The 27,324-nt window shown below is 47.1% G+C and overlaps 7 protein-coding genes across 7 annotated transcripts; 2 read left to right on the top strand and 5 right to left on the bottom strand.

Moving 5' to 3' along the window:
- Positions 1-67: 67 nt before the first annotated feature.
- On the bottom strand, positions 68-1,138 carry N7473_012803 (uncharacterized protein; the record flags this gene model as incomplete). The annotated part of the gene is made up of 1 exon (XM_057158742.1): positions 68-1,138. The coding sequence occupies one exon, from the start codon at positions 1,136-1,138 to the stop codon at positions 68-70; it is 1,071 nt and encodes a 356-aa protein (XP_057002696.1).
- A 1,599-nt stretch (positions 1,139-2,737) lies between these two features.
- N7473_012802 (putative MFS transporter) lies at positions 2,738-6,099 on the top strand (the record flags this gene model as incomplete). Its single annotated transcript, XM_057158741.1, has 4 exons — positions 2,738-2,799; positions 2,857-3,017; positions 3,070-3,798; positions 4,424-6,099. 4 exons carry the CDS (start codon positions 2,738-2,740, stop codon positions 6,097-6,099), a joined length of 2,628 nt encoding a protein of 875 aa, XP_057002695.1.
- A 1,330-nt stretch (positions 6,100-7,429) lies between these two features.
- On the top strand, positions 7,430-9,099 carry N7473_012801 (putative GPI anchored glycoprotein). Its single transcript, XM_057158740.1, has 3 exons — positions 7,430-7,909; positions 8,004-8,140; positions 8,215-9,099. Exons 1-3 carry the CDS (start codon positions 7,790-7,792, stop codon positions 8,744-8,746), a joined length of 789 nt encoding a protein of 262 aa, XP_057002694.1. The 5' UTR covers positions 7,430-7,789; the 3' UTR covers positions 8,747-9,099.
- Positions 9,100-9,612: 513 nt separating this feature from the next.
- Positions 9,613-11,174, bottom strand: N7473_012800 (uncharacterized protein; the record flags this gene model as incomplete). Its single annotated transcript, XM_057158739.1, has 2 exons — positions 9,613-10,750; positions 10,804-11,174. The coding sequence occupies 2 exons, from the start codon at positions 11,172-11,174 to the stop codon at positions 9,613-9,615; spliced, it is 1,509 nt and encodes a 502-aa protein (XP_057002693.1).
- Positions 11,175-15,312: 4,138 nt separating this feature from the next.
- N7473_012799 (cytochrome P450) lies at positions 15,313-17,458 on the bottom strand (the record flags this gene model as incomplete). The annotated part of the gene is made up of 5 exons (XM_057158738.1): positions 15,313-15,676; positions 15,739-15,908; positions 15,961-16,237; positions 16,295-17,154; positions 17,336-17,458. 5 exons carry the CDS (start codon positions 17,456-17,458, stop codon positions 15,499-15,501), a joined length of 1,608 nt encoding a protein of 535 aa, XP_057002692.1. The 3' UTR covers positions 15,313-15,498.
- Positions 17,459-17,976: 518 nt separating this feature from the next.
- N7473_012798 (class I SAM-dependent methyltransferase) lies at positions 17,977-19,203 on the bottom strand (the record flags this gene model as incomplete). The annotated part of the gene is made up of 2 exons (XM_057158737.1): positions 17,977-18,225; positions 18,364-19,203. The coding sequence occupies 2 exons, from the start codon at positions 19,201-19,203 to the stop codon at positions 17,977-17,979; spliced, it is 1,089 nt and encodes a 362-aa protein (XP_057002691.1).
- Positions 19,204-20,611: 1,408 nt separating this feature from the next.
- Positions 20,612-22,303, bottom strand: N7473_012797 (COP9 signalosome complex subunit 1; the record flags this gene model as incomplete). The annotated part of the gene is made up of 4 exons (XM_057158736.1): positions 20,612-21,640; positions 21,694-21,974; positions 22,035-22,079; positions 22,159-22,303. 4 exons carry the CDS (start codon positions 22,301-22,303, stop codon positions 20,612-20,614), a joined length of 1,500 nt encoding a protein of 499 aa, XP_057002690.1.
- Positions 22,304-27,324: the final 5,021 nt, after the last annotated feature.

Below are 27,324 nucleotides of genomic sequence, written 5' to 3'. Positions count from 1 at the left end.
CCGCTCCATTAATCCCAGTTCTGCTCACTGAGACATGCTGACACCATCGTCATCCATACCCCCATCTTCACTTATCACTCTTCTCCGACAGCGAAACCTGATACATGAGAGTTGCGATAGTATCGGTGAGGCCTCTGATCTTAGCATGCTGCGATGCGATGTAGCCGCTCAAAGCATTGATTCTGTCCTTCTGGCCCTCGATAATCGCCTGCATCGAGGTAACGGTCGTGTTGAGAGACTCCACGGTAGATCGAAGGAGATAGTTGTTTGCAACCAAGTCCTCCGTACTCACAACTTCCTCCTTGTCGTTGCAGATAATCTTGACCAGCTCCGGGTGTCCTTCGACTCGACTAGTCACTGCAGCGGGGAATCCGTTACCCGTGGCAGGTCCCTGGGTGATCAGTTTCGAGTTCGAGACTGGCGACTTGAGGATATTTTTGGCGGCTTGGGCGATAGGGACGTTTTGGAATGGAGCAGGCTCGGAGGAGATGGGTTGGGTGCTCTGGCTGGCGATGGCAGTTGCCGAATCCGAGGAAGAAGACTGTGTCGCGTGTTCAATATGCTCGGAGTGGGCTGGGGGAGAAGAAGCTGTGCTACTTGTATTTGCCCTCATGTGAGCCCCGAGGTCCCAGTGAACATGATACCGATCATGCTGTGTAGTCGCCGAAGCCGAAGCCGAACCGGAAGCAGAACGGGAACTCGAAGCAACAGTAGGCGGCGCATCGTGAGCCTTTTCCACGTTGCTTGTGGTCACTGTATCCGGTGAGCTGCCCTTACGATACACAATAGCCGGTCCTTCGTCAACGGTAGTTTCAATCTTGTAGGTCTTGGACTTGTCCGCGCCGGTAGCTTTTTCGTATCGGGTATGACCCTGGAGCCGGGAGTGAACTCGGGAAGATGCGAAGGGAATCACAACATCACGCATAAACTTGAGAACCGTAAGACCGGGGCTAAGACCCATCATCTCGAAGCCGCGCCAATATTCCCAGACCACCTTGACCTCCCAGCGCTGAAAGCTTGTCTCATTGTTTTCGAAGCGTTCGATGATCTTTTCTGTATGCTTGGTGACCTCGACCCATGTCATGGTATCCAGGTTGGGCTCCGCAGACTCAGCTGTGGAGGCGTTGGTGTCCGACATTTTCAGTTGGTGGTGCAATTGAAGGTGATGAAAAGTGGACTCGGACTTGAGAGACCTTGGAAGTGAGTTGATCAGGATGGGAGGGTGGTGAGAGAGGGTTTTTCCCAGAGAGGGATGCAAAGTAAGGTTATGTGGAAGAGGAGATCACCAAGGCGTGGGGAGATGAAGGTAGTAGAAGTTTGGGAGATCAGATCGGGGTGTGAATTCCAGAGCGCTCGAGCTATCGCAGAAACTGCGAGCTAGATAGCAAGGCAACGTAGAAACAAAATCTTGACTCTCTCTGCCGAATGAACTTCCTCAAGAATCAGTCTGGCGAGTCCAAGAAATTATATTCACAAGCAACTACTTCAAAGCATAATATCCACCGTAGTGTCTTTAGCCCATGAGAATTGTTGAAGGCCCGGTTGAAGACTTGAGGCCATTCTATGAGATCCTTGATTCGGAAACTGTCTTCTCTGTGCATAGCAAGAAGGGACCTCCAACTTTCGCTTCAAAAGTTTCAAGATCTGGTCTCATCCTCTACACCGCGGTCAGCGACGAACCCAGGTACTTGGCGAAGCCAGATCTACTCTTATCTTAATCTGGCCATAATATTGACTGCATATGTCTGGAAGAAGGAATCTTGAATGATATTTCTGTGCATCGAATTGCCCCAGGATCGGTCATGAGAAAAAGAGATCAGTAGAATTTCCTCTCAAAATTTCATGATAGTGGTTTTCGACAAACTATGTACCTGGACTAAACCCATATTTTCCTCACGTTCTTGTATATGTCCACCCATCTTTACCGCGGTTAGCTTAAAATAGCCTCGCTGTATTCCCTGTTCCTCCTGAAAATGACCAAGATACCTTGAATGCTTTGTTCATCGTTTTTCCTTTCCCCATATCTCAAAAATATTGATCTAGGGAATACGGCAACTCATTATCCCCGACTGGCGTCATTGTTGAATATCATTAAGCTTTCTTCTATAGAACCTAGAGCAAATTGCAGATCAAGGCTGATTGGTCCTGATCAACAAGGCTAATCGCGTGGGGCTGAGTTCTGGACCAGCGGTAAGCAAATCGAGTGACACGTCACAGAAGGCGCTAAGGTGCACTAAACGTCGTATCTCTTTGGACCCCAAATCCCACACCTCAGTAGGATTGTTTAGAGGTTAGCTTGTAATTCGGAGAGGCGATTCGTGTGGAACCTCGGGCTTCATCATCGATCGCGATCATAAAACAATTGCACCTGGGCTGTTCAGATCTCTACCTGCTTTTTTGAGGCATGAAACTGGCTAATCATTTGACCCTGGGTTAATCTCATGTCGCCCGTGCACTGCCCGTTGAATTCAGCCTCACCCCGCAACTCCCATACATAAATACTCCCCGAGTCAAGGACCTCCGCGACACATTCTAAGCTTCGCGACACATTCTAAGCCACCTAGACTATAGTAATCCCGGTGCCAAAATGATCAAACCCAGTAGTCGCCCATGCTACCACAGGTCGACATTATTGCAATGGAGACAAGGTAGGCAACGCAACTTCTTCCATGATCCAGCCCATACTAATGGTTTAGGCGATGAATGGCGAGAGCAGACTATCAATCCCATGCATTTGATGGCCAGGGACGGCCGTCTGGCACTTGATGTTATAGATAAAGATACCCAGGTTTATATTATGTACGTTCGTCGATGCGCCCGGGTCAATTGGTTGTAAAAAATGCTAACCTCCAAAAGACTAGCGAGTGCCAATGAGATTCGGGACTGCCATGATTGCAAAGTAGCATTGACTGAGACTTTTCTCATGCCCTCAATCTGGTGGACCAATCATCTGAAAAGGTCAAATGGGTTCTTTGGCTGTGAAGCGACTCGAGATAGAGGAAGAATAACCAGTCTAAGTATGTGTCCTAATCCGAGTGATACAATCACAACTCTAACACAACTTGGTAGACACATGGTCCTTCTTCCAGTCAAAAGTGATAAAGTCTACCGACGACTACAGCTGGTCCAAGTTCAACATTTTCACAAGATGGACATCTGGCAAAAACCAAACGGGCATTCTCATCTTCGACAACAAATCACACCCATTCACAGATATCATCCCCGATGAACATCTCCTCACCGACCCATTCTGGGTCTACCTATATATCCTCGAATCCGTCTCCGAATTCGAAGATCGCGCAGTCTGGTCAATTCGCAACCTAATCCGACCAATCGAAAAAGGACAGAAACAAATCCTTACGAAAAATGAAAGGCCAAAGCCAAATTACCGTGAATTACACGACATCGCCCGCCACTCTATCCACGTCACTGAAACCCTCGACGTAGCCCTACAAACAATCGAGCGTATCCTCGAAAACCACCGCGCAAACATGAGTCCCACTAATTCAAGCACCGGCTCAAGTCCCGGCCTCTCAACTCCCTTCCCCCCCTTCCGCCAAGACCGCAACGTCTTACAAGAAATCCAATCCAGCCTCTCCTTTTCACAAAGCTACCTCTCCAGTCTCCGCCACCGATCCATCGCCAATGAAAAACGACTACAGAATGAGATCCAACTTACGTTCCAGACGGTTGCACGACATGACGCGTTAGTCTTGATGGATGATAGTGCGGCATTGAAGACACTTGCTTTTGTCACTTTTACCTTTTTGCCGCCGACGTTTATCTGTGCGATGTTTAGTATGTCGTTTTTCAATTATGATCAGAATCTTGGGTGGAGGGTTTCGGGGAAGTTTTGGATTTATTGGGTTTTGACGGTGCCGACGACGATTCTTTCGGCCGCGTTGTGGTTTTATTGGCAGAGGAATCCGCCTTCGAGGAAGTTTGGGGATCGGATTGATACTTTTTCGAGGGGCTTGGATGGGTATAGGGAGAGTGCGTGATGTGTTGGTATTGTGGAAGTGGGAATGTATTTTGGGCACTGTTAAGGCTGTGTACATCCACCTCACGATATAATACAGTTTTGAATTTATTCAAAACGGAAATAACTTTCATTGGAATGAATATACGATATACTAATCTAGGCTTATCTTCAATTCAATTGTTCCAATTCTTCAGACAAACCGTGGAACCCGCCAAGCCGATCGCCATTTATCTGATCGAATCACGTGCCGCCCCGCCATCGGCGACGTAACCAGCTGAGACAATCGGTCGATCCGGGCAGCCCTGGGGTAATCCCCCCATCTCCATCTTTCTCTTTTCCAATTCCCCCTCAATCACCAGAGCAATGCCCTTGCTATGGCAATGGCCTCCTCACCCGCATTATTCACGGCCTCTCGAGCCCAAACACTGACATACCTACTAGCGGTTTGTCCCTTCTCCATCGCCTTCCTCGTGTTCATCAATTCCTCCGTCTCGTTCGTCGTCACGGATCTGATCGGGTTGCACGATGGTGAGGGCGATGCGGTTGGCACGTTAGGTTTTGCAGATGAGCTGCTTGCTCTCGCTGCTTGTCCGCTTTGGGGGGTTCTTTCTGATCGGATTGGTGTTCGCTATGTAAGTGCAGCGCTTCATGATCATCCCTTCGCTCGCGATGTCGTGGTTGCTGATATGATAAAGGTGTGCACTATTGGCTATGCGGTCATTGCTGTTGCGTTGGTTCTTTTCGTGCAGGCCACGAATGTGTATCCGCAGCTGCTTCTGGGGAGGTTGTTGTTTAGTGTTGGTGGCTCGGCGGTGTCGACGATGGTCACCGCCGTTCTGCCTACCGTCACGGGTAAGGCGTTGCGGGATCAGGCTTATCGGGTGTCGGTCTCGTCCGAGTTGACGATAACCCCGGCACGGTTGAATGGTCACCGCAGTGATGACACGAGTTCTCACGCATCACCATCTGCTCGATTATCCGGGTTTGTTGGCTTGTTTGCCGGCTGTGGTGCGCTTGTGTCACTCGGTGTTTTTTTACCCCTTCCGGCTCGATTTGAGAAACTCGGTCTTTCGCCCACGCAAGCTATCCAACGGAGTTATTACCTGGTTGCCGCGGTTGCGATGGTGATCAGCTTGATCAGCTTCATCGGTCTGAGGAATCTGCCCGAGGAGGAAGGGAAAGGGTGGCGGGCGTTGTGCAATCGACACACGGGTGACCTCGATGAGGAGGACGAGCATTTCAACGGACCAGAAAGACTGCCGTACTGGAAACAACTGACCACGGCAATACTCCTAGGATTCCGGAATCGCAGCATTGGTCTCGGATACGTGGGAGGATTCGTTGCCCGCGCATCCTCAGTGGGAATCTCATTATTCATTCCTCTGGCTGTGAACCACTATTACCGAGTGTCTGGACTCTGCGACGGAGATCACGACCCAATGTCTAATTCCGGGCTTGGGGATATCAAAAAGGCGTGCCCGCGCGCTTACATACTGGCCTCTATCTTGACTGGTGTATCCCAACTGATCGCCCTCATTGCTGCACCGGCATTCGGATATCTCACCGACAAGTCTCGGCGGTACAACGTGCCTCTCCTCGTGGCAGCCTTGGTCGGCGTGGTGGGTTATCTCGCATTCGGGCTACTACCAAACCCGCAATACAAAGGACCCGATGGCAATGCCGGCGTTTTCATCGTGATGGCCTTACTAGGAATTAGTCAGATTGGCGCCATCGTGTGCAGTCTAGCCGTGCTCAGCAATGGAATCCTCGAGGTCGGCGTTGACGACAACACACTTCGTAAAATCTACGCCGAGCAAAATGTCGATCACGAGGGGGCCAATCATCCCGGTGGAGAAGGCGAGAACCAGCCGCTTCTGGCCCGCTCCGTCAACCATCGGCTGCAGCACCTGTCACACTTGAAGGGGTCCATTGCCGGGGTGTACTCGCTGTACGGCGGGGCGGGGATATTGATTCTCACGAAAGTGGGTGGATTGCTCTTTGATGTGTTGTCCTCGGGGACTCCGTTCTATATAATGGCTGTGTTTAATGGGATTTTACTTGTGACGGGACTTGGGTGTGGGATATTGAATCATGTTGGGCGATCTAAGGGAGTGTGAAAGTTGGGTTTAGAATGGATGCTATTTTTATGACTATCATTGTTGTTGACAGTATCATGAGAGAGGGTATTTTGCATCTGTAACTGTAGTGCTGCACCAAGCTGTACTCTGTAGCGGCGTTTCACTGTGGCCGCGCTAGTTCTCTGGGCTCCGCCTCGTGCAGGGTCAAAATGGTCGAGGGGAACATTTAGGTGCAGCCGCGGGCCGGCGCTAGTTTAGTCGAGCACAGCTGCAGAGTAGTGCATACAGTAGTGAGGGAGGATTGCATGTTGGGAAAAGGTAACCTGGGGCCGGCGCGTAAGTAATGCGACTCTATTTACGGAGTACAGACTATCAATAATGGAATATTGTATTCTGATTTCTACGAGAGTATACTTTGTAGGGCACTTTAAAGTTCCACCTGATTTAAGCTGAGGTAATCCCAAGCGATGAACTGTGAACACCTAAGGCATCCAGGCATAAATGAACCCCAAACTCATCGGTGGCTTTTTTTCCCTTTCTCCACCCTCATTTAAATTGAATCTTCGCTAGGACCCAGAAGCCCCCCCTCCAACTTCTTCAAGGGTGGAAAAATAATAATCACAGGGCCGGGCCAGGGAGCAGGGACCAAGTTCTGGACTCGAGATCATGATCAGGAGGGGGGTCTTTTACGAAAAAGACCATCAAGACCACCGGTTTTTTTCCTTTCGCAAACCACTCATCACCCACAGTTTATGACGACCGTCATCACAACCTTCCCTATCGGGCATGGCAGCTGGGCAAATAATCGGCCCAACCCTTGGAAAATTAGATTTTCATGGATTTCCACCGGACTCTAATCCGAGATTGTTCTAGCGTTCTCTGGATGGAGGATACTGGCGTGGCCCCCTTTTTTTCCCACTTGACTTGGTCAGTGACACTAAACTTCGTGAACTTGGGGGGGTGAATAATACTCAATACATAAATACATACAGTATGTACTGAATGAACCCCTGGGGATCCAGTTTGGCCCTGTTCCTGGCCCCGTTTTTTTGAGTTTTGGTACCTGAACCGTTCCCTTTTTCCCTTTGCCTTTTCGTTAGCCGCTCGCCTTCACCCAAATGAGTAAATTACTTCCAATCCCACGATGCCTTGCAATGCGCCTCCGGCTCCTCTTGGCAATTACCAGCCTATCAATGTTCCAGTAGCTTCCCGGGTAACGCTCGCCAAGGTCGCTTTCGTATGTAGCCCAGAACCCTACAGTCTGCTCATTTGTGTTGGTACCTGAGTCCACCCTAATTCCCAGTATGGGCGTATCGCGCTACCCCCCTCTGTCTGTCATGATTGATGATTCCCCCCCCTCTTTCGGGTCCTTGCGCCCCCAGACTAACAAACTAGCAGACTTTTGGCAGGACTAGGGGACTAAGGGACTGGACGAGGGGCCTGGGGGCGGCAACTTCATCTCATCCTTCCTCTCTCTCCCTCTCTCTCTCTTCCTTTCTTCCCTTTTCCACACTCCCCCAGTCTCTACTTACGCGCGCGACGCTTCTGGCCCCCGTCCTTCCCTTCGCTTCTCAGTCTCTCGTTAACGATCTTTTAAAGATCCAGTCACTCTTTTTCGGCCAGTCGTTGATCCTGCTTTAAAGTACTCTTTTCGTCGCCAATTACACTCTTTACACTCCTTGGACCCTGAATCCCGTCTCATCTCAAATCCAAACACAACAAAGTCATCATGCGTTTCCACACTGTCGCTCTCCTCACTGGCGCTACTGCTGCCGCGGCCGGTCAAACCGCTACTCTGCTTCTGCCTGGTTTCCAGGGTCGCACCCTCGAGGCTGGTATCATCAGCAAGGTATGTATCATTGTGCGCGTCGCAATAGAGTCCTCCATATTCGAACACTTGCGCGAGGCATTCAAGACATATCGCTAATCCATCTCTGATATAGGCCGGCGATGCCACCACCTACCTGGTCACCTGCCCTACCAGTGTCGCCTCTGCTGACTGCGGTATCCCCGGCAAGGGCATGACCGCCATCGCTGCCCCCAGCTCTGCTGAGCTGTACCAGGCCTACGCCGACGGCAGGTAAGTAATGAACTTCCACCAACGCCCCCCGGGTATCGCATCGCATCGCATCGCGCATACTAACTCTTTTCCAGCACCGCCACCGTCTCCTGCGCCATCGCCGGCACAACCTACGCCTCCTGCTCCGCTGCCCAAGGCACCGTCACCGTCCAGCACACCCTGGACTCCAAGAACATCAACTGGATGCCCGTGACCGTCACCGGCGACTGCTCCACCAGCACTCCCACTCCCACCCCAACCCCGACTATCACCACCACCGCCGTGGTCCAGACCTCCACTTCGACCTCCAGCCCGATCTCGAGCCCCGTCAAGTCTTCTTCGCGCCCGGCTTCGTCCACCCCCTTGCCAGCAGCACTCCTCTGGCTCCTAGCCAGACTGGTGCTGCTAGCACCTCCGCCCCGGCTGTCACTTACCCTGCTGCGCCTAACGCTGCCGGCTCTCTGGTCGGTAACAGCTGGACTCTGGGTGGTGCTGTCCTCGCTCTGGCTTACGCTCTTGTCTAAGGGAGTGAGAGAGAAGAAACGAAAAGCGATTCTCGGGATTAGGGACGGGATTATTTTTGTCCTATCCTGTTTTTCTTCGACCTTTTTTTCGCAGATGCGTTGATTAGATGTTGATTTGGATGCTCTGCGTTTGCATCTACATCTATATCTGCGCATTCCTACCTTTCTCACTCGGGGGGTTTGTGTGGTAATGTTTCCTTTTCTTTGGATGTCTATCATGTACTTCACCTTACACTGTACACATCTATCCCTATTACTTAATGATTTTTGATACCTTTTTTTTCCCTTTTTCTCTTATCCACGACAGCATGATCCAGCGCACCGGCTCCTGTACTTTTTTTTCCTCTTTTTCTTACATACCTTGATTTGATTTTATTCTTATATGCTCATACTCTGGCTGTTCCTGTGTGTACTCTTAGTGTGGATAGGTAAATCTAACCTCTGACCATATCTTAACCCCAATTCTACCCTTGTATTTCTACCTCCCGATCTCTCCACAGCCACATCCTTGGCCCCATGCCCATGTCCCATCTTTACAGGCTGCTTGAAGGAACCAAAATTTTTCTCGTGCGAAGATTAGATCAAGTTACATGAATTGTGGTATCTTGGGTAGCAAATTTATTGTCAACAATTCAGGCTATGAAATACATTTCAATGGCTAATCAGAGCAATGGAATCAAGGAGAAAAATGATAGGAACTGATGAGGAATGTGATTCCAAAGAGAAGTTAACTTGGGAAACAGGATACATGAGATGAGTGTTCTCGGGGCTGTTGAAATTGCCCTGAGCTTACAGGATACCGAGGCACTCAGGCGTTGCAATCCTGAGTGGCAGGATCTCAACGAAACTGGGGAAAGGTCTCATACAATTGTGCGCGCTAGTGATCATGGCAATGCCCGAATGTGCTTGATGGTACATGGATCAGCGTTTTGGGTAGACATGTTTTTGAAACGTTGTTCGACTTGGGATTCATTCTGTCTCTCTTGACCTCATGCCACTTGAATGCCGGCGCTCTAGGCTCATAGATGTATCATAATCTATGCCCTCGAAAAGATCCACAAGCCGGTTGAGCTTTTCAACGACCTTAGTTCCTTTAGTGAAGAGATACCGCAGTTTCCCGGTCCCATCTCCCTTGTCTGTATCTGCAAGAATTATGAGCCGGCTTGCAGGATCTGTTGGTAGGGCGTTGGGAGCATAGCGTAAGTTGGTTGGTGTGTCGACCAAGATGGGTCGGAGGAAGGCCATTTTACCATCAACGAAATAATCGAACTTCCCAGATCTGCTTTGCTTGACAAGATGATTGAAACAATGTGCTTTGAGGCCGAGGTTGAAGCTATAATCAGCATACGAAGCTGAATAGCTGCCCCAATTACTCTGCACTATTTTGCATTGTTTGCCATTGGCGAGGAAGTCGAGCGCATTCTTTCGAGAGTTATTCTGGGTCGTGTAATAGCTTTTCGTTCGACCAAGAAATAGCTGGTCCCGAGCGGCGCAGCATTTCTCGAAATATTTCCACCAGATTGCTTGCATCTGTGGGTCGGGATGGACTCGAAGAGACTGGTAAGAATTTTTGACATTAATTGCCCATTGGCGCCGAGTTTCGTTTGCACCATGAAGCGCTGCAGAAAATTCCTCTTTCGTCATCTTCATATCAGCCTGGAGAATCTGACTAGATCCCCTTGAAATATATCCTTGCCATAGAGGGAGAGCCACATTTAAGCCCCGATCGGCCCAACGTACTGGGAAACCTTCAGGGAGCCAGAACTCAAGGTCCGAAGACTTTAGGGTCTGTAGAATACAGGCCCCAAACATCTCGAGAAGATTCAGGGAGAGCTGCTCAGAGCTATCTCGCGGATAATGGCCCACTGTACCAAGTGTCACGAAAATAGACTCGAAGTCGTCCTGTCCTTCAAGTTCCTCCCACACCTTGTAATGCAATGAGGGGTATTTGCGTCGTTTCTCGGGGTCGTTGTGTTGGTATTGAATCCGCTCCGAAAGAACAACCGCTTGACCAACATACAGGTAGAACATGTTCGGAATCCGCAGAATATGGAGATAGACTCCGGAGCGATCATCACTGTCAGGGTTACCCCCAATTCCGATCAAGCTAGGATAGGTTAGCTTTCTTTCGTCAGATAGGGCTAGAATAGAGACACCTACTCATCCAATGTGATAGAGCCTTTCTCGAAAACCTCCCTCGCTGCCGGAGTCAACTGATCACAGAGACCATCCTCGATCCGTGCAGAATACCTAATTAAATCTCCATAACGCTTCTTCTGGGTCTCTTTCAGTTGAATTCCTGAGATGATGGAATCTGCAATTAGCCTGAGGGGTGGCTTGGGTAGGATGGGGTCCCCGATTAGAGCGTCCTGGTGGGAAACCTGACGGGGGAAGCTGTTATCTGCCAAGAACGAGGAGAAACGACCACCAGGGAGCTTGCGAATTTCCTCCAAAACTGCCTTTGCATATTTTTCCGTTTCAGTATTAAATTCAACTGAATCATCAGGCTCGGTCTCTTCCTCGACGTTCATTCTCTCTCCCTCGCTGTCCCATCTGTGTCTCTCGCCAATCATTCTCTCTTTTGTCAACCTTTGCCACCATGGGTGTTTGCAGTCACAGAAACCTGGTACGATTCTAATGGGCTCATCCGGAGAGTAAGGGTAGCAGTAGAGTATCCATCCACAGTCCGGACACTCTATTCAGAAGTCAGTACATTTTTTAAGCTAGCACCAGTGGGTCACGAACCGAAGCGTCCTGTTAGCCGTGTGGCCATGATCTTTTTGGAGACCATCTTGGAGGTTCTTGCTGGGAAGTCAGCTCCTTGAGGAGTGGAGGGGGAGGGAGAAGACTGCAAGTGAGAGTGTGAGTGGGAGTGCGAAAATTGGAATCAAGAGCGTGTGAAGGTTGAAAGATTGATGATTTGAGTTAGCTCGAAGACCGACCACCCATAAATAGAATACCATCTACTCGCTTTCCTAATGTTTGTGACAGAGTGGCTGATTTTCTCCTTCCTCTTTATACTCCAGGACCCGCGTTTGCTCCTTGAGCCTATTGCGGCCCTCGATGCTCTGTTTGTCTCGTGCCTTCCTAGATAGTCGAAATCGATGTGCTTTTCCACTTCTATTTCCTTACGTAGTGGCACAGAGTACGCCAACAGTTTGATTGCTCACAAAGACTTCAGTCTTACTTACCAAAAGCAGGAAGGAAGGAGACATAGAATAGTAAGTAATTTATCACAATGAGGCGCCAATCGGGAATAATAGGAAGAAAAGAGCGGTGGAGTGACTGAACGAGCCCTTCTACTTTAAAAAATGTGTTTTTCACGAGTCATCGTTAAGCCACCACTACAATATAGTACAGGTACAAAGCCAGATAATCTAGTAGTACCTTAGTACGAACTGTGTAAGCGGATAAAATTGATCCATAAATTCAGACTACTAGTCGATAAGAGGCCCAACTTATTTTATTATAACGATTGTCACAGTTTGCTCTATACTACTTAACTTCATGAAGAACACTGCACTAGAGCGAAGAGTCCACTTTGGACAATAGAAATAGAAGAGAAAGCTAGTCAGCCTCTACGGAGTCATATGGATAACTATACGTGTAAAGAAGATCAGCCTAGAAGGGCCTCCGCTATTTTTGAACTGGTTCTTTGCATTAAATGTAGTGGTTTGATACATGTAAGCACTCTCTCTCTCTCTCTCTCTCTCTCTCTCTCTCTCCCCCCCCACCGGGCTTATGGGTTTTTTCTATCTTTAGTACACAATAAGATAAGAAAACAAAACTGACTGAGATCCCCTCCTGATGGTAGATTCATTGTTTTTCCAGGCCCTAAGCCTTGTTCTGTCGACCTATAAGAGACCTCTTCTTCCCCCTTTATGTCCTGCTTCGTTAGAGATCTATAGATTGATTGGCTGAGTAAATATTTCCTAGTAGCATAGGTTCGTCGTGCTACTGTACTTTATGTCTTATAACACTAGTTTATGTCTCTTCGAGGACAGCTAGGAGTATATAGCTTGGCATAGTAATAAAATATCAGAGTCTGGTGAGGATTAAGCACCGTTTTTCTGACCACCTTCAGTCTTGATGGCCTAACATAGTTAGAAGACATAGACTAGGTTAGTAGCAGCTTAGAAATTAAATTCGTTTTGTTTAATCTACACATACTATTAGTCTTGGTGGCTTTAAAAGATTGTTTACAAGAGGCACGTAAATATTTTCAAAGGGAAGAGCTTTTGTAAGAGTAGTAGGAAATAATGGCGGGGTGAGGTAAATAAAGCACATGCAGTTTCTTTGTTTTCCTAGGCCCTACAACTACCCTTCTTCAGCCTAAAGATACCTCCCTCCTATTTTCCTTTTTTTCTCCTTTATCTTTCTCTAGACTAATCATTTGACTTTGGTCGTAACATCCACAGAGTCGGGATGCGGTAAAAAAAGGCAAATTTGGTAAGTCATATATGGATTGCTCTATAGAGTCCGTACGATTAAATCTTCATTATTCTTGCTATTATCACAGGCTACAATGTCTATAGGCTCTATCGTAGGCCATAAATGGTGGGTCGCGTGATTAGTCGGTTTTTTTGCCTTCCATAGAACTTGGGAACTCGGACAATAGAGAAAGGGAAAGGATAAGACGAAAGAGGGAAACATTAGATGAGCACGAGAAAGATATCCTGTTTTACTACTTTTTAATCTTTTATTACTTCATTTTAGACATCTTTAGTCTATCTATAGAGAGTTCTACTAAGAGAGTAGTTTTAAAATAAATAAAAAAACTAAAATTTAGCCCGGGGGCGGATTTGAACCACCGAATCTTCGCATTTTTTTCATGGATCTCTCCATTAGTGTATGGTGTGTAATACCGATACAAGTGCGACGCCTTAGCCACTTGGCCACACGGGCTTGTGTGTTGTAAAGTTGTGTTATTGAAAATACATACTGTGATTAATAGTTAGAGTATTCAGTAAATTAGTAACATAAGAAAGCACGGTCGGGGCATCCAGCTCACACGTACCCAAACCTCTAGATTGTATAACATTTTTTAATGCAGAAAAACTTTTAAGCACCTTATTTTACCACTTCTCAAGATTATTACTAAGTATCGAATTTCACAACATGTCGGTGTCTTTACTCTCGCTATCGCTATTTAAGGATTCCGATTCTGACGTATTTATTACTACGTAATCTACTACTAGTACTACGTTAGAGATTAATTAAATTCTCTATGATCTTCCGTCTGTGAGTGATCGTTTTAAGGTGGGTGGTGAGCGAAGAAGAAGAAGGTAGTGGTGTTGTTTGTGTGTTAAAGATATATCTCTTATTTCTTTGTTGACACTTTTGACTTATACCCCCAAAGAAACCATATTTTTCTTTCAAAATATATAATTTACTATAAAAAAGACTATTTCTTTTATTTTACTATAAATAATTAATAGGAAGAGTCTTTAAGAGTGTTATATAATATATTATATAGAGTTGTATAGAGTGATAGTATATTTTAGTGGGGTATAGATCGCTGGAACCCGCTAACTATAGTTCCTCTTGGTCTTAGTTCTGGATAGTGATTGAATATAGGATAATGTCTCTGTGTTTTCTTTCGTTAACAAGCCTGCGTGGCCAAGTAGTAAGGCGCTCCACTCGTATTGTAATTACCAAATTACAAGTCATGGAGAGACCGTCGGTGCAACTCCGGCCGTGGGCAGTTCTTTTTTCTTTCTCTTTTCCTTTTCTTTCTTTCTTTCTTTTTTTTTAAAAATTTGTCTTACTTATCTATCTACCTAACGTCTCAAGCTGTGATTTATAAGATAAATTTGAAGGCCTATCAGGGTTTACAATTTAAAAAAAGCATACATATTCTAATATAGAAGTATATTTTTACAGTACCTAGAGGCTAGAATCCACGTAGGACTAAAAAGCGTCGCAACTTGTAGTTTATTTGGTTGAACAATCATATATCCCGATGTATTAAGTAGGAATAATAAGAATGATATAGAGTAGGGGAAATCCTGACAGATTAATGGCTATGGCTCTGATATAGAGGATCGGCTGTCTAGTTATCAACTTTCTCTCGTGTAGTCTGGCTACATATCGGTCTCGTGTGTTTCATCTAATCATCGAAGAATGATCTGTTTATTTGTTTGTTTGCTTTATTAATTTGCTTGTCTTGCTCTAGCGATACGCTTCACATACGTCCTCGCAGTCTTCATCCGTTTTGTTTAGATTCCATTTGTCTCATTATCCTTATTTCTATGATTTACAGTACATTTCGTCTTTGTGTGATCGATCTATTCGGCCTCAAACATTGCTCTGAGAGATGGTAGTGTGCCTTGCTCCCATTGCTATCGAGGTGGCGTTGTTTATCACTCTGATCTCTCTACTACGACGGTCTTTCTCATTCGTACCTCGATCTGTCATGATCTACTCAATCTGCCACCAGTGCTTACCCTACTCAGTATTAAATATGAAATATAATGTAGTAACAGTATCAGATATTAAATAAAGTTTGTTTTGGGACTATGGACTTCATTATAGCAGGCAAGATCGATAACGTGAAGATCTTATTAACCGTAGAGAATTCAGTGGACTAAGGTCACCCTATTATGGAAATATTACGTATGAAGTAGATAGCTGTAGTTAGCATTTGTTATATTTTACTTTGACCCTGCTCAGCGGGAAAGAAATCCGTCAAGCTAACCACGCATCCACTAATTACAATGCACATAGAATTTCTAAAACTCCTGATAAATCGCTAGGCAACGATGATCAATAACGTGATCAGGGACCAAAAGTTATCAAATCAAAACACGAAGACCAAGTCTGACCAGGATCTAATTCACAATCTCGAAAACCCATCTATGCATTCTCCTCATTATAATCCGAGAATCGATCCCGCAAGGTAACCATAAGCGTAGGTTTATCCCACAGGAAATATACCTTCTGATTTACCCAATCAGCGCTCTCGGGGCACAGGTTGAGATCGAAATTATAAAGTAATTTGCAGAGAATAAGCCGGATCTCGCAGTAAGCCAATCTAGCGTAATCAATCAGATGAAAACAATGAATGTGCGGGGGATCTCTTGGTGATTGACTTACGTCTTTCCGAGACAACCTCTCGGTCCCAGGCTGAAGGGCTGCAGGACGTCTTTTTTGTCCCCGTCAAAACGGGGGTTGTTCCCTAGCCACCGTTCCGGGATGAAATTGTTTGGAAGGGCAAAGTTGGAGGTGGAGCGGTACGAGGCATAGTGGTGACAACTGACGACAGTCTAGTAAAGTGTTAACAGGGCCGTAGAAGAATACTTGATGAAGTGTACGCACCCCCTCCGGTACGAAGTGGCCATCAACGGATGCTCCACCCGCCGGGATGATGCGCGCGAGACTGGTCACGAAAGGTGGATACATGCGTAGCGACTCTTCAATGACAGCAGCCAGATACGGTAGTGCAGCAGAGCTGCGGAATGTAATGTCCTCGGCTGAATGGAATACAGATCGAATTTCGCTGACCACGTGGCTCATAGCGCGAGGGTTCGTACAGAGATAGAAAATACACCCGCATAAAAGTGTTGCGCTGGTTTCGCTCCCTGCAACGATCAAACTAACATATTGGTCAGCTTACCTGCGGAAACGTCGTAGTTTGACAGAAAGGACATACATAAACGCATTAGAATGAATCTCCGCACGAGTCATCATCCTCGGCCCATCATGATCCTGCTCTTTCGATTCACTCAGTCCATTCTGCAAAATCGCAGACATAAAGTCCGACCGGGTTGTCTTCGTCTCCAACCGACGATCAACCCGACGAGCAGCAAGATCAAAATGCTCCACAGCCTTTTGCTTAACACCTTTTGGGATAAGTGCAGAAAGCAAGCTATGAAAGACGGGGAACTGCCGCGCCATACCATCATACGCCAACGCTTTAATAGACTTGAATATCAAATCAATCCACGGGTGTAATTGACTATCCTTCAGACACCCGAAGGATTCACCGAACATCAAGTCACCGGCGATATCAAACGTAGTATAGTTCATCCAATTCTTAATATCAAGAACCGAAGACCCTTTTTGAATCTCCGCCCGCACCTTAGAAATCATCGTATCAACATACCCCGTGATAAGAGGTTCTTGTTCCCTGAGTGCTCGATCCGAGAATGCAGGCGCGAGTAACTTGCGCTGACGAGCATGCGAGGCATTATCTATCTCACCAATGAGATGATTGACGCCATTCGCCGGGGCCAAATAACGCGACGGATCTTTCTGGAAACAACCTCCCGGTCGAGCTCCATAGATATCCCGAAAGGCCCGGGGTGTATTAAACACAAGTTCATTTGGACCGACGCGGATCACGGGCCCGTATCTCTCATGTAAAGTCGTGGCGTCTAGATGGGCGTATCCCCGGAACACGGACCACTGATTGGGCACGCGTGAGATGGCCCAGAGCCTTGGGCCTGGGAAACAAGCGAGGGGTGAGAAGAAAAGCTGGTAGACGATACTATATGCAAAGACAAGTAAGACCTGGGGGTGTGTTTCACAACGGTTAGCGCTGTCTCTGTGGCATATAGAGATATAGTATAACATAAGCAGTAGCATAAGGATTCGACTATAAATTTTGGGAGTGATGTGGTTGGGCAGAAGTGAAATAATAGCTATAGGGACCTGTAGCTGTCATAGATCAGAGAGTATTGATACAACTTACTAGAAATCCTGCAGAGAGGCTCCAAAATAGGATATCAGAGGACAAGCTAGGTGATAGCATGCTAAGATGCAATTTCGATGCGGAGGGAATACACCCTAGAGCCCTGCAAATGGCCTCTATCATGGTATTTTACACTTTTGGTGGTTGTCGGTGATCGACCTATAGTAGGAGTAGTGTCGAGATACACCCCGGTCTGGCTGGTCGTTTAGAGATGAGAACTCTAGGACAGTCAAAAGTGCAATCGAAAGGTCGTACTAGAGCGAAGTAAACCAGTCGAGTTGAAGATGGAATCGGATGGTGACAGGATGAGAAGATAATAAAGCTCAGCTCCGCCTAAAGGATCTCATCTCAGCACCAAGACTGTTGGATGCAGACTAAATGCTGATGGCGTTCATGTAGTGGCAGTAGTGCGGAAGGAAGCGGTAGTATGAGTGGAACAAGTGGTACAGCCTCATCGTCATGTTGGTTTTTCCCTTGTTTGCTCTCATCTCGTGTTGGTTTTTTCCCTTCTTTGGCTTCAACCATGTCGTTGTCTTGGACTGCGATAGTAAATTGTGCATTTCTCACCGAATGTCTCGTATTTGTCTTCGGTGTCGTTTCTCTTCCAGTTCGATTGCCGAACCAACTAATCAATCCGATAATCAAGGTCCAGCTTCAAACTGCGGCTTCCGACCGTACACAATGTGTAGATTGCAATAAGTGTGAACCTGGGAGTTCTTCAAATCTTTTCTAACCCCAGCCAGGAACACCTGGGTATCATTGTTGGACCAACCCAGCACTCTCGTGAACAGCGCCAGAGAGTAAGACTCGACCGCCATCAAAAGCGAGCACAAATTATACCGACCAATTTGTTTCTGGATAGGATTCCCGGACCAAGCACTGGAAGGAACCTACTCGCCAGAAAAGAAACGGAAAGATTCCAAGCGCCCAGGTTAGCCCCCACTGTTCGAAAAAGGCAAAAGTACAATCATACCAAGACACTAAACGAGTCATACATCAAACTAAAAAGACCAGGGTCATTTTCATACCTTGTACACCTCATCCCGAACATCTTCAAACCCAGCCTCTACCAGACGTTGCCGGTGTCCCTCAGCGATATTCATCGGTCTTTGAAATGCCTCACTAGCCTCATGCAATCGATCAAGATACTCGCATAATGTCGGTGCCAGACGCATGGTATCATCATCCGATTTGAGCGTGACTTCAAACTCCTGCAACTCGATCCACCCACCGGGCTTGAGATGCTCATGCGCCTGTCGCAGCAGCCGGGGCCAATCGGCGATCGCACCGCCTAAATCCCGTGCATGGATAAAATCAAATGGCCGGCTGGCACTAAAAAGCCACGGTTCCTCAGCGTCATCGACTAGGAAGCGCAGGTTGGGTGGGACCCAGGATGGTTGGATGGGACTGAGATCTGTACCGATGACTTCGGCGCTGGGATAGCTATCTGCAAAGTCGATGGCCCAGATGCCCGTGCCCGTGCCAATGTCTAACACTCGTTGGATAGAATTGTCCAGCGGGGCTCGGAAGAGTGCACCATTGAGGACTAGATTGCGGACGTGATGCAGTAGATCTTGTCGGTCTTGCTCTTGTTCGTCGTTGGGGAGGACGTAGAGACCCTCACGATAAGAGTGGTATCGTCGACCATTTTCATAGGCGTAGTCTTCTACATCTGATAGCAAGGAAGCTGTATAGCTGGATGTGTCGGAGTGATAGTAATCGTCGTTGTCGAATATAGATCCTTCTACGTCGTTGGTCGAATCTTCCGTGGAGGACATGTCCACATCAGGCGGCTGAAACGAGGCTGAACCGGGATCTGGATCCGGTGGACTCCACGAAGATGGATTTGAAAAATCCTCCGGTTGCATTATGACAGTTTCACTCTGATTTTCAAATGCTGAAGCAGACGTCGTTCGTGATAAAGGCCTGACATCTTCGGATGTGAACGTCACCGCCCGGAAAGTTGAATTTTCATCGTTTGCGGGACGCAGTGGAGACAGTCTGGGTCTCTCTTCAGGGACATCCTCGTCAGCCGCTTCTGAGATGGGACTCAATTGCGGTGATATCGCTAGTTTGTGATTTATCCGATCGTTCCCGGATCTGCGATAGCCTTAGCGTTAAGGCTGCGTGGCGGGGATAAGAATGCTTGGATAGTGCGATCCACATTAGAAGGTTCTGTGGCCTCGGTAGATATCTCCATCCCATCAACGCACGGAGGGAGTCTCTCAATCTCTACTTATGAACTGATCTTTCATCTTCGGGCCCCAGTATGGGCTGGAGGGATAATGGCGATGGGGAAGATGGTAATTCCTGTGACTGGCCGTTCATCACGATCTGGGACTCGGAATTTGACGCCAGAAGGGATCTAACTGATTACACTGCATCGGATTTATGATTATCACGATTTACATATCCAGTGAAGTCGACAATGCGGCCGTTAGAACGACAAGGGCCTGGCAAAGCCATATCTGTGCCGACGCCAGTCCTGCAATCGTCAACACGAGGCTTTTCAGAAGCCATCGCGGGATAACAACCGCAGAAACCGAAGAAACCGGGATTCATGAGGACTGTGATGGTTTCAGGCGTCTTGAGATAACGTCCCGTTTGTCGAACCCGTTAATAACGAAGGAGACCAGTGTAATAAGACGCAGCTAGTCAGCGCGACCGTCTGAGACAGGGACGGTAGGACCAGCACCGGAACTGTATCTGCAGAAAGACCGTAGATGGTGTGAATTAGGATCGTCTCAGATTTATCTGCTTCAGATTATGAAGTTGTAGTGTTGGGGTTGCTGGCGTTGCCCATGTAGAACAAAAAGGTTGGGAAATCACCCCGAATTATATCACAGACTGCATTGTGGCATAGTCGAGTGGATGAGAATGCTCGTGTCCTCCAAGACATGCAGTTTTTATGCCGATAGCCTTTAGCCAGCGTCCGATTTGTCTTCTTTGGTGTCACTTGTCATGGCGGTTTACAAATTGGATTGTACTAGTCGGACTTGCGGAGAAGGTGAACAAAGAAAATTGCATCCTGGTCCGGCTTAGACGCAAACTTCTCGGGAGAACCTTCCTCTCGGCTTACTCTCGTGACTATGACTAGCAGATCTACATTTAAAACAAAAGCGCAGAATGATTCTCGTCTAGCCATGTTATTCCTGCATCAAGGGCTGTAGTTGGCCCCACTTCTAACTAGGGTCTTGTCGTGTCGCGGTGGGTATTATCTCATGCATCATTCACGTCTTGGAAAAAACAGCGCCTTCACTTTGGCCCTGCCCCAAATTAACTGCGCAATCCACCCCGGGTAAACCGCTCCGCCATGCCCATTCCTCGCATATTGGGTACTTGATTTTGACGGGACCGCCGCTCGCTTTCAGGACCTCGCACCTCCAGCCCGGCATGAAGCACGCCGGCACGCAGGATACGCATATGTGCCTCCTGGTTAAAAGAGCGCAGGCTCTCCAGAGTCTTATCCTGAACATCTGTCCTCAGATCGGTCTGGTTCGAAACTAGAACTCCTTTCTCCAAGTCGATACGGGCATCCAGCACGCCCTTCTTCACCAACTGGATGAGTTCTTGGACAAATGGTGATGAAACACTGGTGGGCTGTGCCTCGCCGCCGATTACCTCGGGCGCAAAGATGGTTGCCATCGAAGTCAGAGTGACACGGCTGAAAGGCACAAGATATTGTTTGATCGCCTTAGTGCGGATCAGCGTGTAGAGCTCAGCAACGTGGCGCTGAAGGTGAAGATCAAGAAGGTAATCGGTGCGATAAGCTTCCAGAATGTCCAGACAAGGGCGGAACTTGGAATTGCAGAAGAATGCAATCGCACGTCGAATGTGGGGTTCAAGCTCGAGGAAGTTGCGGAAAGCGCTGTTCTCTAGAACGCGACGCTGTAGATCTCCGCGGTCCATAGATGCCATAGCACATAAACCGCCATATACCGCGACGTCATTGGGAGTGATGATCTCGTTGAAAGTGTCGGCCAGGCTGACATCAGTCGACAGGAAGTTGTTGGCAGCTTCCAGGTATGAACCCGAATGCAGCTGGGCAAGACCCATAGCAGCGGCCATCTTGGGCTGGTTCTTAAGCTGGTCCTCGGGTTTCGACTGGGCGTTGCGCAGGCGGTGCACATTCGCCTGGACGGCAAGCCAATCTCCACGCTCGACGGAGACGTTAATCAGCTTGAACAGCATGGAAGCGATATGGTTCGGTGTTGTGCAATAGTCTCGCATGCGGGTGTATGCTTTCGAAGCGCCGAGCAGATCGCCAGTCTCGTAATAGTGGTTTCCAATATCCTCGTTGCCCATCTAGTAAAGAAATTTAGAGCCAACCAGCGCATATTGAATCGGTAGATACGTACCCGAATGCTCTCTTTAATCAGATTGTTCTTGTACCCCCGAAGCTCCTGCTCTAATCGCTCGGATTGAGCTTGGACCTGCCGTTGTACATTATGAACCCACGCTCCGTCGAGAGAAGCATCCTTCTCCTTCGGTGCTACTTCCGACAGCGCACGCACTGCCTTTTCGTATTGTGAAACATCCTTCCCAGACTTGGCCTCGGCCACTGCGAGTTTCAGCGCTTCGGTTGAGAGGGCTGTGGAGGAGGTTCCAATGAGGTAGAGACGATCGAATCGGGTCCGGCCTTGAGGAGTCACAAGTTAGAACTAGTCCAGTAGAGTGGGAAATTGCAGCGCCAACTTACCGACATAGTTCGCAATGTAAGATTCCAGATCGAATTTGGGAGGGTCTGCCAGATTCCACACGTCAGTTACGAGTCTCCAGCTATCGGCGGGTATGTTGCCTGCCCCGCAGGAGGATCGACGTACCATGGACTTTGATTCGTGGAATATTCTCCTGAGTTTCACTCACACCCGGGAGGCCTTGTGAAGAGGCTCCCAGAGACGCTGACGGGAATGGACCAGCGTATGAGGTCTGTGTAGAAGAGGGGAAGGCATCTGGTAGTGTGTCCATCTTGCCTGCACTGCCGGGGAAAGCAGCACTGGCTCAGACACAGACGGCGAGGGAAGAGTAGCGAGAGAAATAAGCTATTGATCGAGTGCGCAATTCAAATTTTCAAAATTCGAAGGCAAATCGGGATCTGGGTGAAGACGAGGTGTTGTAAGAGTGGGAGACAGGTTGATCATCATTGTGATGGCTCGTTGACCTGGTGAGCTGATAGGCAGTATCCGACCGCCCCAGTCACCGCTATTTCAGCCTCATCGATGCGGCTTCCAGGCTTGCGGGACTGTCATAAACAACTGAATCGAGGTATTTTGTTTTATTATCCGGTGAATAAACATAAAGTCTTCCGTATTAGCCAGTCTATTACGTGGAACTATAATGGTATTACTTCCGAAATGTATTGAATGAGATGCCCAATGAGAACTGCTAAGGAAAGTAGAACGTAACTATGTGTAAATATATTGCTCATAGCATGCCCATTTTATATCCCTGTCATTGAACATGAAGTTCAAATACCTATCCCTAGGAGTCTGTTTCTATGATCCCGAGGTCATACTCCTACAGTTAATTTCAATTTAGCTAACAAAAGAAGAGGAATCATTACCAGAGGAGGAAACGCTGAACACGGCACTGCATACTACTGACCATCTATCAGTGTACAGGGAAGGGAGATAGTGTATTGCCACATTATCGAATGGAAGCTCGATTCTAGAATCTAGATCATCTATGAATTTATAATTTACTTCAAAGATATTTCTAACACATACGACCATAGGGTGTGGAGAACAGGGCTTCCCGTCCGCTCAGCCGTACTTAAGCCCATTATAGTACGCAGTCAATTCTCAACGCGCCCTGCGCTCTAAAATGGCGCCGGATTTGGTCTTAGGGTGAGTGTGGGTGATATGGATGAGAAGTTTGGAGACTGGGGTTGACAGCGCCCACGGCACTGCTGGCACAGGAAGCGAAGAGAGAGAGAGAGGGAGACTGAGTCAAATTGGTCTATCTAGAGCATGAAGACGAAGACGACTAGGAAAAAGGAAGAAGAAGAAGAAGCAGAAGGGAACAGAACAGGGTCTATAAGGCCCTGAAGCACAAAGGAAAGGAACAAGGCCTGGTCCTGACAGGAAAACCCCGGCCTGCTTCATGCAGGGCCAAAGAAGACGACAAACCCTGCAAACCCTCGAGGTCAAAGGGATCGAGTCATCACATCCCCCACAGGGCCTAGGCCGAAGTCACCAAAACCTTCTTGTGACTGAAGCAGTTTGAACACAATCTTCTTGGTGATAGAATCAAGTAAACAGGCTTAGGAAATACCATCTTTTGACAGGAAACAATAGTAAGAAATTATGCAGGAGAGCATTAAAAATGAACAATTTGTAAACATGAAATGTGTGAAAGATTGCAATTTGGTCAAATATGATAATCACCAAGGAAATCAATTCGTCAAGTCTGGGGGTTTCGTCATGCACAGCAATTTATCACGATCGTCTTCAAAAACACTATGCGGCTTTGCTTTCGTCAAGATATCCGCTGCATTCTTTTTGCTGGGAATGTTGATTAATGCAACGAGATTCTTTTTCACCAAATCGCGCACTAAGTGATATCGAGTATTGATCCATGACACTTTAGTGCTCAACTTGCCGTTGGTGACAATTCTTATCGCATTGTCGGAGTCACAATGGAGCAGGAGTGGATTCGTTTCAGGGTCATCTTCATTCCATAGCGGGGAGAGTGTCAAATCGGCAGCCAATTTAGCCAATGCAATACCCTCTTTGACAGCAGTGCTCATTGCACAGTATTCAGCCATTGTAGAGGATGTTGCAACGATATCCTGTCTATAGGAGGACCATGAAACCGGTGCGCCTGCAAAGAACCAAATGTAGGCCTCGGTGGATTTACCACGTTCAGCATCAGCGTATGACGAATCAACAAAACCTTCTAGTCCCCGGGTTGGGTCTCTTCCAAATGGTATTCCAAGGTCAATTGTGCCTGAGAGATAGCGGAGGAGGTCTTTGTATGCATTGGCATCTTCCTTTCGTGGAGATTTATTGCGCCTTTGCAATTTTGACACAGGAGCTGCAATATCTGGTCGCATTTTGATTGACAACCATCCGACCTTGCCCATTTTCCTCGCATAGTCGAGCTTGTCAATGTTGTCAACCACATCGTCGTCAGTTGTTCTCCAAGAGGGATCCATTGGAATTGAAGCAGGGGAAGCATTAGCAAAACCTTCGTCAGAAATCAATGTTGAAAGGTAAATCTGTTGGTTCATGAAGATAATGCCTTTCTTTTGGTCATAGAAAATGTCACATCCCAAAAATCTTTTGAATGGTAGGATCTTCAGCTTACGCTTCAAAGCCATTGCATCGCGAATTCGCTTAATTTCACTGTCAAGGCCAGTAGAGAGTACATCATCAACGTAGATTAACACGAACGTGTTTTTCTCATAATTCGTGTAGATGCACGGTTCAGTCGGCAATAGTGTCAAGCCAATATCTTTCAAATCCTCATCGAACACGTTATGCCACAGGTGGCCTGCTTGTCGTAAGCCATACAGTGCCTGCTGTAGCAATGCAACATATTCAACACCATCAGGGCTTTGGTATTCGTGGCCAGTAGGTTGTTTCATGAAAATCACTCGGTTATCCAATGCAGCATTGAGATATGCGCCCACAATATCCCATTAGTCAATAGTCCACTTCCTGGTAGCTGCTAATGTGAGAAACAATTTAGCAGCAGCATCAGAAACGACTAGGGCAAATCTCTCATCTGGTTGAAAGTCAATTCCTGGTGCTTAGCGGTTACCACATACAACCCATCTAGCACGAAATTCCAAAACGTAGCCATCGCTGTCAGATTTTAAATCATAGACCCATTTCCCTGGCAAAATTGACGTGCCCTTTGGAGGATGAGGAACAAGGACCATTGTATTTGAAGCAGCAATTTTATCCAATTGGACTTTTTCGGCTTGTAGCCAATAGTCTGCAAAATCGGATTTCATTGCTTCCATGTAGGTGTTAGGGATCTTCACCATTCCCGTGCGAAAGCGCTCTGCTGCACAACAAGCAATCCCATCACCTACTGTTACTTCTTCAATTGCAATTGATAAAGGATCCAATGCCATTGGACCTTTCGCAGGATATTTAACCATACCGGGGCCAAGGTCGGCTGGTTTTCTTTCTCTGGCAGAACGTCTAGGTTGAGTTTGTTGTGTTAGCTGTGTTGGTTGTGTTGAAACAATTGCAATTGGGTCAACAGAAGATGTTTCTCGAATTAAACGACCAATTGGTGATTGAACAGAGTGTGGAATTGGGGATTCAATTGGTAATGAGGAACTTCTTGGAAATCCACCTGGGGCAATTGGTGTGGGTAATGATGGTTGTTGAAAATTTTCAATGCTTGGAATTGGTAAGTCGGGATCTTGCTCACGCACAACTTCACTAAACAATCTTTTTGCTGGCGTATTTGGCGGCAATCCACGAACTGTGTGAGGTCGAAGTTGTTCAATTGGGGGTAATGAAGCTAATGGAATAGCTGGACGAGTTTGTTGAATTGGTAAAAATGAAATATTTGAAACATTCTGATTTTCTAAAAATGAAGATTCACGAGAAGATGATTGAATTGGTGGAGATAGAGCAATTTGGGTTTCTGAAGTAGGTAGAGATGGTTGAAAATGCTGAATCCTTGCCTTTGGCAATGCAATTGGTCTCGTAGTAGTCTGAAGTGGTAGGGTAATTGCTCTTTGATGCATTGGTGCATTTGGTTGTAGCACCTCAATTGGCATTGGTGTCATACTTGGTTCAACATATTCATGAGCAACAGGACTCGAATGATGCGATTGCAATTGCGATTGAGGTTGAGTTGAAGGTTGAATTGAGGCTTGAGGGGATCTTTGTTCATGTTCAATTGGAATCTCATCTTTCTTTCTCGAAATTGTCAAAGGGTGGCGTTCGCGAGGTTCATGAGGTTTTTGCTGGTCAATTGGAATTGGATCTTCCAACCTTGGTAAATGGCGAATTGGCAATGGTTCTTCCCAAAATGCAACATCACGACGGAGAACCACCTGTCTTTTCGAAGGATCGTAGATTCTGTAGATATGGCCATTGTTGCCCTCGTATCCAACTAAATAGCCAATCCATGCGCGTGGTTCCATCTTTTTACCTTGCACCCTCTGTTCTTTGGGGATATGAACATAGGCTTTGGAAAACCAGACACGCAGGAAACCTAAGTCAATTGGGCCAGCTTCACGAAGTTGCAAACCGTTGTTCCACTTTTCTATTGGAGATTCAATTTCACCTGGTCGGCGAATTCGATTCAACACGTAGGTTGTCGCCATTGCTGCTTCTGGCCAAAGGTAGGCGGGCGCATTGGGTGCGGAAATCATAAGGGTCCTTGCTCCTTGCATCACAATGTGCCCAGAGGATTCGGCAACACCATTCTGTTCGTGAGTAGCCGGGGGAGAGATTGTAAACGCAGTACCTTTCTGCTTGATCCATGCAATGAATCTCAAAAAGCTCAGATCGCCATCAGTCCGTATTTCAAATGGCCAACAGCCCACAATGTTAAAGATTTGGGTTGCCCAATCAATCAAGACGTCGGAGGAACTGCCCTTCGTCTTAATTGGTATTGCCCATCTTCGTCGAGTTGCATCATCGCAAATAATCAGGGCATGATCAATTCCTCCAATCCCCGTTGGCTTACAAGGCTGAAGATCAATATGAAGAAATTCAAATGGTTTAGTTGCACGCTTCTGAGGTGTGTGTGAAATGATCTTCTTTGACTTAGCCAATCGGCAGGGTTCGCAATTGAATTCATGGTCGCCTTGCACTTCATCACCAATTCGATGATGATTGATTTTGGCCGTGGGTTGACCAACATGACCCAAACGAAAATGTGCTAGCTCTGGCGAAATTGTCGCAAGTGAAAAGGCTTGAGAAACACACTTTGGCGCAATTAATTCAGTTGACAATGATGGTCGAATTGAAATTGTGTGTAAAAATGGCACACCACGTTGACGAAATGCATATGCC

This window comes from Penicillium subrubescens (assembly GCF_028828155.1).
Source record: "Penicillium subrubescens strain IBT 31985 chromosome Unknown utg000011l_segment0_segment0, whole genome shotgun sequence".
Classification (NCBI taxonomy): Eukaryota; Fungi; Ascomycota; class Eurotiomycetes; order Eurotiales; family Aspergillaceae; genus Penicillium; species Penicillium subrubescens.
The sequence above is the reverse complement of the archived record's forward strand: the minus strand, read 5'-3'. Positions and strand labels throughout refer to the sequence as shown.